The sequence below is a fragment of the Bombina bombina genome, chromosome 4, assembly GCF_027579735.1.
Source record: "Bombina bombina isolate aBomBom1 chromosome 4, aBomBom1.pri, whole genome shotgun sequence".
Classification (NCBI taxonomy): Eukaryota; Metazoa; Chordata; class Amphibia; order Anura; family Bombinatoridae; genus Bombina; species Bombina bombina.
The window spans coordinates 163,601,049-163,616,921 of NC_069502.1; the positions used below are offsets into that span (position 1 = coordinate 163,601,049).

General features: G+C 39.4%; 1 protein-coding gene across 1 annotated transcript in view; it reads left to right on the forward strand.

Annotated features, from left to right (window-relative positions):
* Positions 1 to 10,846, forward strand: part of NTSR2 (neurotensin receptor 2) — a 66,912-nt gene extending 56,066 nt beyond the window's left edge. The window contains exons 3-4 of the mRNA XM_053711277.1: positions 1,749 to 1,839; positions 10,621 to 10,846. Coding sequence (XP_053567252.1) covers positions 1,749 to 1,839; positions 10,621 to 10,846 — 317 coding nt within the window. The remainder of the gene's footprint in view (positions 1 to 1,748; positions 1,840 to 10,620) is intronic.
* The last annotated feature ends 5,027 nt before the right edge of the window (positions 10,847 to 15,873 follow it).

Genomic DNA, 15,873 nt, shown 5'->3' on the forward strand with positions numbered 1-15,873 from the left:
GTTTAATCTTAGTTTTTTATTTATTTCACAGCTAAGTTTTTATTTATTTTAAGGTAGTTATATTGTAACTTTAATTTAAAGTAAGCGGGTGTTAGGTTTAGGGGTTAATAGTTTAATTGAGTGTGTCGTGATGTGAGGGACTGGCGGTTTAGGGGTAATAGGATTATTATATTAGTTGCGATGTGGGGGGTCGGCGGTTTAGGGGTTAATAGGTTTATTATAGTATTTGTGATGCGGGAGGATGGCGGTTTAGAGGTTAATATGTTTATTTCATTAGTAGCGATGTAGGTTGGTGGCAGATTAGGGATTAATACTTTATTTTAGTGTTGGTGATGTCGGGGCGGCGGATTAGGGGTATTTAGACTAGAGGTTTATGTTAGGGTGTTAGGTTTTTACATAACTTTCTTGTTCCCATAGACATCAATGGGGATTGCGTTATAGCGATCGCAATTCCACAATCACTGGTGTTATTTTTTTCTAACACTTTTTCTCCATTTATGTCTATGGGGAAAACGTGCACGAGCACGTCAATTCAAGACTTGGCTTTTGTGCAGTATGGAGCTTATCGCATTTTAAGCATTACTTACGCACCGGGTTTAGGGCATAACTTGTTACCTCAGTGTATGAGAGGCAGCTTGCTGTTCCTTGGGACTTCCAGTTTTTGTTACAGAATTGAGTGAACTAGAGAATCAGGCCCTTATATGCAGTGTCAAGTAATTTCTGTGTAAAAAAAAAAGTTTTGAACTGAGAAAAAGCAGAAGGGAACAGATACACTTGATCATTGGTCCATTTTAACATATAATGAAAAAAGATGTTTAAATGTAACATGAAAATAATACAGAATGATGTCTATCCCACTGACAAAAGAGCAGCGCGTCCCCCTGTGCCTTTTGTTCTTGTTTTAACTTCTTAGTAGTAAATAAAGGGCTGTGCAGCTACTGTATGTGGTTTCAGCAAGTGACTTCCAGTATCAGTTGCAAGCTCAGTTGCGAATGGGGTTGGCAGAACAACTTCTGATTGGTTGTACCAACATTAGAAAGAAAAGAAAAATAAGACTACCTCAGGCTATGAGAGGCAACAAGGGTGAGTAAAGAAGAACCTATGGGGGTAGATAGTGATTTTTATGACTGAGTAGCCATCAACAGATAACTTTAAGCCACCTATATATTGCAAAAGTACATCCTGCTTAGTGTTTATTTAAGTAAATACTTACCTGTATAATGATCTTACCAGAAACTTTGTTTTTAAAAAGGACAGTCTACTCCAGAATTTGTATTGTTTAAAAAAGATAGATAAAACCCTTTATTACCTATTCCCCAGTTTTGCATAACCAACACTGTCATATTAATACACTTTTTTACCTCTGTGATTACCTTGTATCTAAGCTTCTGCAGACTTACTCTTTATCTCAGTTCTTTTGACAGACTTGGATTTTAGCCAATCAGTGCACTTTCATGGACGTGAGCACAACGCAGTGTTAATCTATATGACACACATGAACTAATGTCCTCTAGCTGTGAAAAACTGTCAAGTACATTGAGATAAGAGGCGGCCTTCAAGGGCTTAGAAATTAGCATATGAGCCTTCCTAGGTTAGCTTTCAACTAAGAATACCAAGAGAACAAAGCAAATTTGATGATAAAATTTACATGCCCTATCTGAATCATGAAAGTTAAATTTTGACTAGACTGTCCCTTTAAGTTTAACACTTATAATTCCTGTTATAACTTTATTTATTTTTTTATGCAGGAGCAATTGTTATTGCCTATGTTGTATGTTGGTTACCATACCATGCAAGGAGATTAATGTTCTGCTATGTGCCAGATGATGACTGGTCTACGTAAGTAGAAAGCATAATAATTAATATTTATCAATGACTGGCATAATGTACTATATGCTGTTTTTACACCATTAATGAATAGTGGGGCACTTTGTATACCAAACTAAATAATTTAAGTAGCAAGTAAGGTATTACAGCTATACAGGGAGTGCAGAATTATTAGGCAAGTTGTATTTTTGAGGATTAATTTTATTATTGAACAACAACCATGTTCTCAATGAACCCAAAAAACTCATTAATATCAAAGCTGAATAGTTTTGGAAGTAGTTTTTAGTTTGTTTTTAGTTATAGCTATTTTAGGGGGATATCTGTGTGTGCAGGTGACTATTACTGTGCATAATTATTAGGCAACTTAACAAAAAACAAATATATACCCATTTCAATTATTTATTTTTACCAGTGAAACCAATATAACATCTCAACATTCACAAATATACATTTCTGACATTCAAAAACAAAACAAAAACAAATCAGTGACCAATATAGCCACCTTTCTTTGCAAGGACACTCAAAAGCCTGCCATCCATGGATTCTGTCAGTGTTTTGATCTGTTCACCATCAACATTGCGTGCAGCAGCAACCACAGCCTCCCAGACACTGTTCAGAGAGGTGTACTGTTTTCCCTCCTTGTAAATCTCACATTTGATGATGGACCACAGGTTCTCAATGGGGTTCAGATCAGGTGAACAAGGAGGCCATGTCATTAGATTTTCTTCTTTTATACCCTTTCTTGCCAGCCACGCTGTGGAGTACTTGGACGCGTGTGATGGAGCATTGTCCTGCATGAAAATCATGTTTTTCTTGAAGGATGCAGACTTCTTCCTGTACCACTACTTGAAGAAGGTGTCTTCCAGAAACTGGCAGTAGGACTGGGAGTTGAGCTTGACTCCATCCTCAACCCGAAAAGGCCCCACAAGCTCATCTTTGATGATACCAGCCCAAACCAGTACTCCACCTCCACCTTGCTGGCGTCTGAGTCGGACTGGAGCTCTCTGCCCTTTACCAATCCAGCCACGGGCCCATCCATCTGGCCCATCAAGACTTACTCTCATTTCATCAGTCCATAAAACCTTAAAAAAATAAGTCTTGAGATATTTCTTGGCCCAGTCTTGACGTTTCAGCTTGAGTGTCTTGTTCAGTGGTGGTCGTCTTTCAGCCTTTCTTACCTTGGCCATGTCTCTGAGTATTGCACACCTTGTGCTTTTGGGCACTCCAGTGATGTTGCAGCTCTGAAATATGGCCAAACTGGTGGCAAGTGGCATCTAGGCAGCTGCACGCTTGACTTTTCTCAGTTCATGGGCAGTTATTTTGCGCCTTGGTTTTTCCACACGCTTCTTGCGACCCTGTTGACTATTTTGAATGAAACGCTTGATTGTTCAATGATCACGCTTCAGAAGCTTTGCAATTTTAAGAGTGCTGCATCCCTCTGCAAGATATCTCACTATTTTTGACTTTTCTGAGCCTGTCAAGTCCTTCTTTTGACCCATTTTGCCAAAGGAATGGAAGTTGCCTAATCATTATGCACACCTGATATAGGGTGTTGATGTCATTAGACCACACCCCTTCTCATTACAGAGATGCACATCACCTAATATGCTTAATTGGTAGTAGGCTTTCGAGCCTATACAGCTTGGAGTAAGACAACATGCATAAAGAGGATGATGTGGTCAAAATACTCATTTGCCTAATAATTCTGCACTCCCTGTAGAAGATGCCGTTTCAATTTTGAGTTAAGGCATCCACTCCCAGAGAACCCGACAGGTTAAATTAATTAAAAAACAACATGGCTTGATAGCTGAAAATGTGTGCTAAGACTATTGCTAACCTTCACCAGCTTTCAGTTGCTGAAAGATTGAAGAATGCAAATGGCATTCTGTTGGATCCACCTGATATCATCTGAGATAATCTGCCTGATGATTGAGTAGAGGAATCTAAGCGCAGTAAAATAATGTCTCTACAAAGCAGGTGATGATTTTTTGTCAGGACTAGCTGAAAAAACTTTACATATTTTACATATAAAACCACATAAGATGATGTAATGTCAATCTTACTGCTTTTCTCTACAGTCTATTTGTAGAAAAGGATTAAAATGTTGTTACGGTACCAACAGGATACCAAGGGTTAATACCAGGGAACAACGTCCTGCATAGGGAATCAGCAATTCACAAACCAGCCAGTTTTCAGGTTTAAACAGAATATCTTTATTAAAGGCTGAATGCCTAGTATTTATACAGGTTTTGACCCCAGATGGGGGGGGGGTTGAATATAACCCTGGCTTCAGGTTACAGAGGGCATTGGTTAAACAGTAAAGCAAACATATGAACAATGCATCAAACCTCTAAGAATTGTCTATTCACAGGTAAAACAGATTAACATATTAAGTACTCAGACAATCTGATGTTGGGCAGTCTAGTTAACATAATCACACAAGGACACAATCAGTTTACCTAGACAGACTCCTGAGACACAATCAGATCTTAAACATACATAGAATACATCTTATTACAGAATATAGGAACAGTTCTTATTAGCTATAAAGTCTTTTATGCCCACTTGGCTTATAGAGTCACAATTGCTCCCACAAGGGGCACTCACACCCTGTACCCATCCTGTATTTATGGATACAGGGTGACATAGACATAAGACAGAGTTATGAAAGTACATGGGGTGTCCAGCATATAAAATTCCATATTTCCATGCAGTCTCTGGGTATCCTTAAGCCCATGTACCTCCAGCCCAAAGAATGTTCCATAACAGGCCCTCCAATGTACAGTGGCGAGATTGGTTTTGTCACATCTCTCCCCTTTTCCAAACAGACTAACAGGGTATCTGACCTCCTGCCGGTCAGTGCCCTGGTTAGTCCAGCAACCCACCCATAAAACACAATTAGTAGTAAAGACCACCCACAATAAATGGTTACTACACCTGAGTACGGGGAAAACTTGTCCATGTCCAGGTGCCTCACCACAGCTGTGTGGGGGACTGGTACGCTGAATTGGTGGGTTGCGAGGTGGGCAGAGACCAGCTGTACTCTGCCCGGGTGCCAGCACTACCATGGAAGTAGCCTGGTGGGAGCCTGGTTGCTGGAGGGGGAGACCGACTGTCTCCCCTTTGGATACATAGCTGTGCTGCTGGAGGGGGAGACCAATCGTCTCCCCTTTGGCTAAACAGCCGTGTTGCTGGGGGACAGGACCAACTGTCCCTACCCCTTGTAACGCAGCCTGCCGCTGGGAAATGGAGTCTGGGCTCCCAATTCCCTGTATATTCCTCTGCTGCTGGGGGACAGGACCATCAAACTCCTCTCCCTCTGGTTTGTCATGCTCGGCTGTCCAGGGTATATACTGTGCCATATACCACCAGAGCGCCTGGTAGGCATGTCAGTTTGCTGGGACAATCCATCTGTATTCCCGTTATGAGAGAGAATTCCTGTCCATACAAACAAGGGTTCAAATTCCTCAGTGCCCAGACCAGGGCCAAACAGTCCTTCAAAATCCCATCAGCTTCTTTACGAGTTTTCTGTACCTGCTCTTTATAGGTATCCACAATCCCTTCATACTGACATAGGGTGCCCTTGAGTTGCTGCACCTCACTATGAGCCAGCGTCAGCTTGTCCTCAAGTGTCGCTAAGTTTGTCTTTAAGGTTTCATGTCCCACTCTCAAGCTGGTGTTTTCTGCAGTCTGTCGGTGCAGCTTGTCTAGCAGAGATTCACGTTCTAAATGTGCTTTTTCCTCTGCGCTCCTCTTCTCCTTCATCAGCGCATTGTAACGGGACCTCCACATATCAATAGCGGATAGAGATTTACTGAGCTCAGCGTCCTGGGGCTTAGCAGCAGGTGGGTCAGTCTCTGCTGCACGGATCTGGGCACGGGTAGTCACAGAGTTAACATCAGCGGGACCCATAGGAGCGTAGGCAGAAACAAGGGGGGCCAAGTCATTTCCAAGAAGAACATCAGCAGGTAAGTCCTTCTTGACCCCCACATTCACAGGTCTAGCGCCCACTCCCCAATCCAAATGTACCCTGGCAACAGGTAGGCTGAACACATCGCCCCCTGCTACCCTCACAGCCACAGTGTCTCCAGTGTACTGTTTCTCAGACACCAAGTTCTTTTGAAGCAAGGTCATGGTAGCACCAGTATCCCGTAGACCACTGACCTTCTTCCCATTCACTTTAACCAGTTGCCGGTTATTCCGGTGGGCAGCTTGCACAAGGTCTACCTCATGTAGGATGCTCCAGCATTCTTGCGCCTCTACGTAGCGGGCCGCAGGCTGAGGATTACGTGGGATTCCGCCGGCAGGTCTTCTCCAGGACTGCGCTTGGTTCGCTGCGTTTAGGGGACACTCTGGTCTTTTGTGCCCTAGTTGCTTACATCCAAAGCATCGAATCGGTTGTGAGTAGCCCCGCAAATTGAACAGGGCTCTCTGAGGGTAGTTCGTGGCCGGAGGCCGTGTGGTATAGCGGTGCGCCGGGGTTTGGTAACTGGCAGCTGCTGGGGTGACTGGGGGTCTGTACTCCACTCTAGCAGGGGGCTTAGTGGTAGCAGTGTCCAGTTTGCGGGCATCCGTATACTCATCTGCCAAGCGAGCCGCTTCCTGCAGGGTGGAGGGTTTACGGTCCCGAACCCACTCTCGAACTCCTGCGGGTAACTTGTCGAAGCAATGTTCCAACAGGAATAGCTGCAGCACCTCTTCCCCAGATATGGCTTGGCATCCCGCTTTCCAGTGAGCTGCTGTGCGGTGCACCTTACATGCCCACTCAAGGTAGGAATCTCCAGCTAATTTAACAGTGTCTCTGAACCGCCTCCGGTATGCCTCCGGTGTAACCGCATACCTGGAGAGCAGAGCCTCTTTTACAGTATTATAATCCCTGACTTCCTCATCTGGAATGGCCCGAAAAGCCTCTCTGGCCCGGCCGGATAATTTTCCAGATAATATCGTGACCCAGTCCTCTGCGGGTACCTTGTGTAGTGCACATTGCCTCTCAAAATCCGCAAGGTACCCATCAATCTCTCCTTCTGTTTCCAGGAAGTTTTTAAAAGTTGCAAAATTTACTTTTCTCTTTTCCATCTTAGTCAGTATTGTAATAATCCCCCTCTTCCTGAGGTTACTGGCTTGTGTAGTTGCTCTTCTGGGCGATAAGGTTCATTCCGTCGCTTGCCACCAATTGTTACGGTACCAACAGGATACCAAGGGTTAATACCAGGGAACAACGTCCTGCATAGGGAATCAGCAATTCACAAACCAGCCAGTTTTCAGGTTTAAACAGAATATCTTTATTAAAGGCTGAATGCCTAGTATTTATACAGGTTTTGACCCCAGATGGGGGGGGGGGGGGTTGAATATAACCCTGGCTTCAGGTTACAGAGGGCATTGGTTAAACAGTAAAGCAAACATATGAACAATGCATCAAACCTCTAAGAATTGTCTATTCACAGGTAAAACAGATTAACATATTAAGTACTCAGACAATCTGATGTTGGGCAGTCTAGTTAACATAATCACACAAGGACACAATCAGTTTACCTAGACAGACTCCTGAGACGCAATCAGATCTTAAACATACATAGAATACATCTTATTACAGAATATAGGAACAGTTCTTATTAGCTATAAAGTCTTTTATGCCCACTTGGCTTATAGAGTCACAATTGCTCCCACAAGGGGCACTCACACCCTGTACCCATCCTGTATTTATGGATACAGGGTGACATAGACATAAGACAGAGTTATGAAAGTACATGGGGTGTCCAGCATATAAAATTCCATATTTCCATGCAGTCTCTGGGTATCCTTAAGCCCATGTACCTCCAGCCCAAAGAATGTTCCATAACAGGCCCTCCAATGTACAGTGGCGAGATTGGTTTTGTCACAAATGTATTTTCCAATTGGCCTTAGATATAACAATCTAAATGAAAAAGATCTCCCACCTAGATAACTATCTGTGGTCAAGAAGACGCTTTCTGGTTTTATTAAATTAAGTCCATCTATGCCCAGTTTTGATGTGGGCTTCTTTTGTTCAAAGTGTATCTCTGAAGGAATTCTTTCTTCACCTAACCAATCTCCACTGCAATAACAGAAAACATCTTTTCTTAAAGAATTTTTTTTTTCCTTTGCCCCTTGGTGAGCAACAAGAAAAGGTGCTCGCAGGTAGACAATATCTCAATCTGTAAGAATGAAAGCTCCCGGAAAAAAAACAATCTGTTGAAGCAAAATAAAATGGCTTCTCTCTGTGATGACCTGTGCTATTTGAAGAAGGGTAATACTAGTTATCTGTGGAGATTCACATGAACTTTATTTTGTGAATCTAGCAATTGTAATCCAAATAGTGAGTAACAGAAGCTCATTTTTTCTGACGTCTGCTATAAGAGGTGATCTGCTACCACAAATCTTGGAAACTTCTTATGACTCAATAACACGAGAATGTGAAAACATGCATCCTTGAGATCTATAGATATAAGGAAAGAAATTTGTCAATGAAGCTTGCCACTGTAGCCAGTGACTCCATCTTGAATTTTCTTCCCTTAGATTTTTTTTTCAGGAGTCTGGGATCCAGAACTGTTCTCCAGATTTCATTTATCGTTTTGAACAGAACAATGTTTTGAGTAAAAACCTTGGTTGTTTTGACTGACTGAAACCGTCTGATATCTTTAAGAAGCTTTGAAATAAATTGGAGCACAATTTCTTCTCAGATTTCTTAAGCAGTAGAAGTGAAAATCAGAAAGTCAATAGAATAATATTTGTTGATGACCACCAGGACCCAGTAATCTGCAACCATTGCAATTCAGGAATCTTAGTATGGATACAATATGCACCCATTTGGATAGGTGAAACATCACTGAGAGTTCTTTTTTTGGGAGGGTCTGCCTTTTCCTTTTTTATGGACTGGACCTGTTACTTGGGAATGAAAATCCCTACCAGATCTAGTCTAAAACAGAAAATTCCTTCATTTCAGTTAAATTTTCCTTGCCATGAACTCTCTAAAAAGCACCCGAATCATCCACTGGCAAATGCATATGCAATTTAAAGGGACAGTATACACCAATTTTCATTTTACTGCATATAATAGGCACTACTATAAAGAATAATATGCACAGATTATGATCTAAAGATCCAGTATAAAACCTTTTAAAAAACTTACTTAGAAGCTCCCAGTTTAACAATGTTTAAAGATTAGTGGCAACATCCACTGCAAGTGGTTGTATAGCAAAAAAAACTTTGAGGCTTGGTTATGAGTCTGAAAATCAGTTCAATGTTATTTAAAAATAAGCAAAACAATAGTTTTGTTTTGTTTTTTAAACTGTATAGGCTATATAAATGGGTCATCTACAAAACATTTATGCAAAGAAAATTCTAGTGTATAATGTCCCTTTAAGAGATTTTCGGTGGAATGAGCAATTGCCCTTTTAAAAGAAATTGAGCAATAATTGAAGCAATGAAGAAAATCTAAATACTGCAGGAACAGGGGATTTTGTTTTCAACCAATATTATTATCAACCTCAGTAAGTCAGCAGATGAATAATTATAAATGTGAAGTAAATTAGGTTCAGGAAGCACATTCATACATTTGTACAAGTAACACAAAGCTTAAAGCTTAAAGCTTAACACAAAGCTTAAAGCATAAAGCACAAATCTTTTTGAGCTATCTGAACACATCCACCATCATTAAGACCGTCAGAAGATTCTTGTACTTTAGGCTAATGGCTCGATTCTCTAAAACATTTTGGTCTGTTGAGATTATCTAAAAAGTCTAGTCAGTACTGCAAGGTCCACAAAGTATTTTAGAAAGAAAGATTTTAGTGAGAGCTTTTTATCTCACTATGCAGGTTTCTGGATGTGAAAGACATCTACATTTCAATGTAATGCTAAAAAAGTGATTTCTCTATATGCAGGTGAGTTTTTTGTAATAAGTAACCATAACTAACGAGAGAACTCAAACAGAAAAGCAAAGGACAATGACTAATTCCAATGGAAGATTCTTCCTTCCATACTTTTTAGAGGCAAACTGGACAGACTGATGGGAAAATATAAGGAGGTAGTGAACCAATGCAGCGCACTAGCACAGTGGAAGCAAAACAGGAGTTGCAGCACAAACTGGAGAACTCTGCCACTCTGGATTACTTTTTTCTTTTAGAAGGCATAGACCCTGCAGTATTCTTGTCTGAGTGCGCACATCAGTATGAGCAAAGGTCTGTAACAAGTCAGGAAAGGTCTTTTTTATTGAAACATCTGGATAAATTCGGCTGCATGTGCATACGCAGTGTGATGTCATCAAGGATGTAGCACCCATTGCAAAAGATCTTGCCAAGAGACTAAGATAACCCAGAATGTGACTAAAAACACACCACTAGAGAATAGAGGAGAAGTTCTACCATCATTAAGACAACCCAGAAAGTACTGGGATACTGGGATGCACACTAGACTCCAGGGAACAATTGGAAATATAGGAGACAGGCAAGAAGTCAAGGAAGTCTAAATTAAAAAGCCAACACACCCTAGCACTAAGCATCAAGTCAGGAAATAAAGGTGGGACAAAACCACTCTTCTGACTACTACGTCCATATACAAAATTAAATAGAGACTAAATAGGGAGGCCCCTTTGGTTTTGTCTATCCCTTTTTGAAAGATAAGTCATTCCTGGCGAGTATTACTCTAGGGTGAGTAAAAAATGTAACTAATAAATAATAAATTAATAATAATGGGGGAGGATATTTTTAAGTTTAATGTAATTTTAAGTTTCCAGCTTTTGTCACATTGGCTGAATATGTGCCCTTTTCTGTATTGCAGCTTCCTGTATACTTTTTATCATTACTTCTACATGGTGACAAACTTCCTGTTCTATGCCAGCTCAGCAGTGAACCCTGTGCTGTATAATGTGGTCTCTTCTTCCTTCAGGCAGCTGTTTTTTGAGACTCTTGGAATTTCTTGGGAAAGCAAGAAAAATGTAACATTTTCTGTAACCATGCAGTCTTCTCACAGTCTGAAGAAGAATATCTGTGTTGTTCCCAGTTAAATGAGAAACCATAAATTTGCTTTATTTGAAATATATTAATATATAACACACAGCGTGATGTTTTTTAAAATGATGAATGTTAAAAGCACCTATCTTAATGAGAACAAATGTGTTACTTTTGTAATCTTCCCATGGCTATAGAAATGTGAGGAAATCATTTTTTCCCCTCATATTAATGAAATAGGTGGTAATTTTGTACCATCAGAGCGAGTAGTACTGTTGTTGTGACCCATTTATTTGATTGTAAACCTCTTATTAGGAAATGTAGGCAACTGCCTAAGAGACTTGTATTCCTGGGTGAAAATGTGATAAAACCTTCTGGTACAATTATTACATTATCATCTTATTATCTTTAAAGCCTACATTTACTCTGCAGTACTATACAGAGGATGCAATAGAAAAAGATAAGACAGGGAAGGTAGACTAAGGACAGAAGTATTACAAGAGCTAACATTCAGTGTTCCATGCCCTTGACTGCCAGTCAGAAACTGTACTGGGCATCTGTAGGTGCATATTAAGCAGCTATGTTTATGGTCTGGAAGCAGGGACTGCACATGTCAGTGGTTACATTAATCAATTACAAGCAAGTTAAAAAGCTAATGTTTACCTAGATTAGGGTTTGTTTTTTTCCGGGCAGCAAAATGTTCTTTTTCGATATTGTAACTTCTGTTCTTTGCGCGTGCCGAGTTAGTGCACAAGTGAAAAATATTTACTTTCAACTTGTAATACACTCGCTGCCCGGCCCCGCACAAAGAGCAGAAGTCGACTGGAGCTAGAGTATGAGTGGGAGCGGTAAATTGGAAAGAGCAGCCCATATGGACTGTTGAGGTTTATAATATAAACTAGAAGGGGTCCCTTTGTACCAGTTCAGAAATAAAAGCACTTTTTGCCGGTGATTAGTGTTACCCCAGGCTATGCAAACATTATTATTTTTTTAAGAGAGGGATTTGTCCAATGTGAAATAAATTTTATTGGAGACTCTAGAATACCATCTTTCTTATTGAGCCCATAAAGACCCATTCCTCAGCACAACACCATGTGCTTTGCTTTTTACTTCTTTTTTTTTTAATTGTTGGAAGGCAAATCTCTTTCAAATGAGAGATCTTGGAGATATGTGGCTAGTAAGTGAGCTGAGATCAATGGGTTTAAAACAACCTACCCATCCATCTCCCTTCCCTGGCTGGCACTTTCATGTTTCACACTTCTGTGACATCTTAAAAACATGCTTGTGGTGACGTTACTGTCATTCCCATTAAAGTCGGGGAGCACCCTTCACTATGCACCAACACTTAGCTGCCTAAGGGCTAGAAACATAATTGGATTGACTATCCCTGCTCATGAAAAAATGATAAGTCATTTACATGCAGGCAGTGATGCACTTGACGAAAGCAAAATTGCGGCTAGATTACGAGTTGTGTGTTAAGGTAAAAAAGCAGCGTTAACAGGTCCTAACGCTGTTTTTTTACGCACGCTGCTGTTACGAGTCTTGCAGGTATTGGTGTACTGCGCACTCTTTTGGCCTTAACGCAAAGCAACTTACGTAAATTTTGTAAAGGCTTTTTTCTATGGGACTTCCATAGCGCCGGTATTATGAGTCTGCCTGGGAGGCCAAAAAGTGAGCGGTACACCCTCTACCACCAAGATTCCTAACGCATTCTAAAGTCAGTAGTTATGAGTTTTATGCTACAAAGCTGTAGCATAAAACTCATAACTAAAGTGCTAAAAAGTACACTAACTAACACCCATAAACTACCTATTAACCCCTAAACCGAGGACCTCCCGCACCGCAAACACTATAATAAAAATGTTAACCCCTAATCTGCCGCTCCGGACATCGCCGCCACTAGAATAAACATATTAACCCCTAAAACAGCCGCACTCCCACCTCGCAAACACTAGTTAAATATTATTAACCCCTAATCTGCCATCCCTAACATCGCAGCCGCCTACCTACATTTATTAACCCCTAATCTGCCACTCCGGACATCGCCACCACCTACATTATACTTATTAACCCCTAATCTCCTGCCCCAAATGTCGCCGCAACCTACCTACACTTATTAACCCCTAATCTGCCACCCCCAAAGTCGCAGCCACTATATTAAATGTATTAACCTCTAAATCTAAGTCTAAGCCTAACACCCCCTAACACCCCCTAACTTAAATATAATTTAAATAAATCTAAAGAAAATTCCTATCATTACCTAAATTATTCCTATTTAAAACTAAATACTTACCTATAAAATAAACCCTAAGCTTGCTACAATATAACTAATAGTTACATTGTAGCTAGCTTAGGGTTTATTTTTATTTTGCAGGCAAGTTTGTATTTATTTTAACTAGGTAGAATAGTTACTAAATAGTTATTAACGATTTAATAACTACCTAGCTAAAATAAATACAAATTTACCTGTAAAATAAAACCTAACATATGTTACAATAACACCAAACACTACACTACAATTAAATAAATTCCCTACATTAAATACAATTAAATAAATTAAATAAAATTAGCTAAATTACAAAAAAACACTAAATTACAGAAAATAAAAAACAAATTACAAGATCTTTAAACTAATTACACCTAATCTAATAGCCCTATAAAAATAAAAAGCCCCCCCAAAATAAAAAAAAAACCTATCCTAAACTAAACTACCAATAGCCCTTAAAAGGGCCTTTTGCGGGGCATTACACCAAAGAAATGAGCTCTTTTACCTGTAAAACAAAATACAAACCCCCCCCCCCAACAGTAAAACCCACCACCCACACAACCAACCCCCCAAATAAAAGCCTAACTAAAAAAAACTAAGCTCCCCATTGCCCTGAGCTAATTTTATTAAATTTATTTAATTGTATTTAATGTAGGGAAATGTAGTGTAGTGTTAGGTGTTATTGTAACATATGTTAGGTTTTATTTTACAGGTAAATTTTAATTTATTTTAGCTAGGTAGTTATTAAATAGTTAATAACTATTTAGTAACTATTCTACCTAGTTAAAATAAATACAAACTTGCCTGTAAAATAAAAATAATCCCTAAGCTAGCTACAATGTAACTATTAGTTATATTGTAGCTATTTTAGGGTTTATTTTATAGGTAAGTATTTAGTTTTAAATAGGAATTATTTAGGTAATGATAGGAATTTTATTTATATTTATTTAAATTATATTTAGCTTAGGGGGTGTTAGGGTTAGACTTAGATTTAGGGGTTAATACATTTAATATAGTGGCGGTGACGTTGGGGCGGCAGATTAGGGGTTAATAAATTTAGTATTGTGGCGGCGACATTGGGAGCAGCAGATTAGGGGTTAATAAATATAATGTAGGTGGCGGCGATATTGGGGGCAGCAGATTAGGGGCTAATAAGAATTATGTAGTTGGCGGCGATGTCCGGAGCGGCAGATTAGGGGATAATAAATATAATGCAAGTGTCGGCAATGTCGGGGGTGGCAGATTAGGGGTTAATAAGTGTAAGATTAGGGGTGTTTAGACTTGGGGTTCATGTTAGGCTGTTAGGTGTAAACATAACTTTAGTTTCCCCATATGAATCAATGGGGCTGCGTTACTGAGTTTTACGCTGCTTTTTTGCAGGTGTTAGACTTTTTCTCAGCCGGCTCTCCCCATTGATGTCTGTGGGAAAATCGTGCACGAGTACATACAACCAGCTCACCGCTCACTTAAGCAGCGCTGGTATTGGAGTGAAGTGTGTAGTGCAATTTTGCTCTACGCACACTTCTTGCCTGTTAACGCCGGGTTGATAAAAACCCATAATACCAGCGCTGCAGGTAAGTGAGCGGTGAGCATAAACTGCAAGTTAGCAATGCACAGCTCATAACGCACAACTCGTAATCTAGCCGTATATTTTTTAAATGCATTAAACTGGTATTATTCCCTGAACATAGCCTTTTAAAGACCTCTTGCTCTGCCCAAAGTTTCAGGTCCGCCTGAAACCTAAGTTAAGAAGCGAAGCAGCGTACCTTTAGGTGGCGGATTGCAATCATCCCGATCAGATACAATATGATTTCTTGTGAAATGCTTGTGCAATGTTAAATGCCGACAGCGTATGCATTTAGCAATGCTGGGCAGACATGATTCGCTACAGCGAATCATGTCCGCCCGGTCTTTAATAAATTGACCCCCATATTTTCTCTGTGGAGACCAATCAGGAACATATATAAAGAAGTATCTACAATGATCAAACAATGGTTGTGCAGAATGTAGCAGGGTTAAGCTTGTGAGGTCTGGAATATTCTTCTATTACAAGAAAACTACTCAAATAAATGAATATATAAGAACGTTTGTTACTGTGCACAACTAAACATTTTATATTGCAATTTATATTACAATCTCAAAAGGTTTCATGTCCCTTTAATGGTAATAACCAATGAAATGGCATATAGATATTTTACTGCATATAACTGTCATGTTTCATTTTTGATGTTGTTTAAGTAGGTAATTTTATTAAAAAATAAATTATTGTAACATGAGTATATGAGTTCACTATATTCTTTTATTTTTTATGCAGAAATGTTAATAAAAAATTTTTTTTAATAAAATAGTCTGTTTTTTGAGTCTTACTTTTGCTGAAATAAACATTTAAAATGGTAAACTGATGAAACAGACACTTTATAGAGATATTTGGAGTTCCTGGCTGATTTAATATTCTAGTTCTAGCACCTCAGTAAGGCCTAGTTCCATTGATGTAAACTTTGGAAACTGGTGATAATTTTTTTTATCTCCATTAAAGTCTATAGAGAATATTTATGTTACCACTAGTTTCCAAATTTTACCATGTCTATGGAAACTAAGCCTTAGTGGGTTACAATAAATAGTATGTAGATGAAGCACATACCATTACAAATGTACATCATTCAGAGATCTATAATATAGAAGTGAGGTTTTATTTTACAAACAATTCAAGAAAACAACAGAAAAACAAATAAAACAGAATGGACAATCTATTTAGCTTTACATACCACAACAAAAATACCATCTATATTATTATAAATATAAGCTACGGTTACGGTT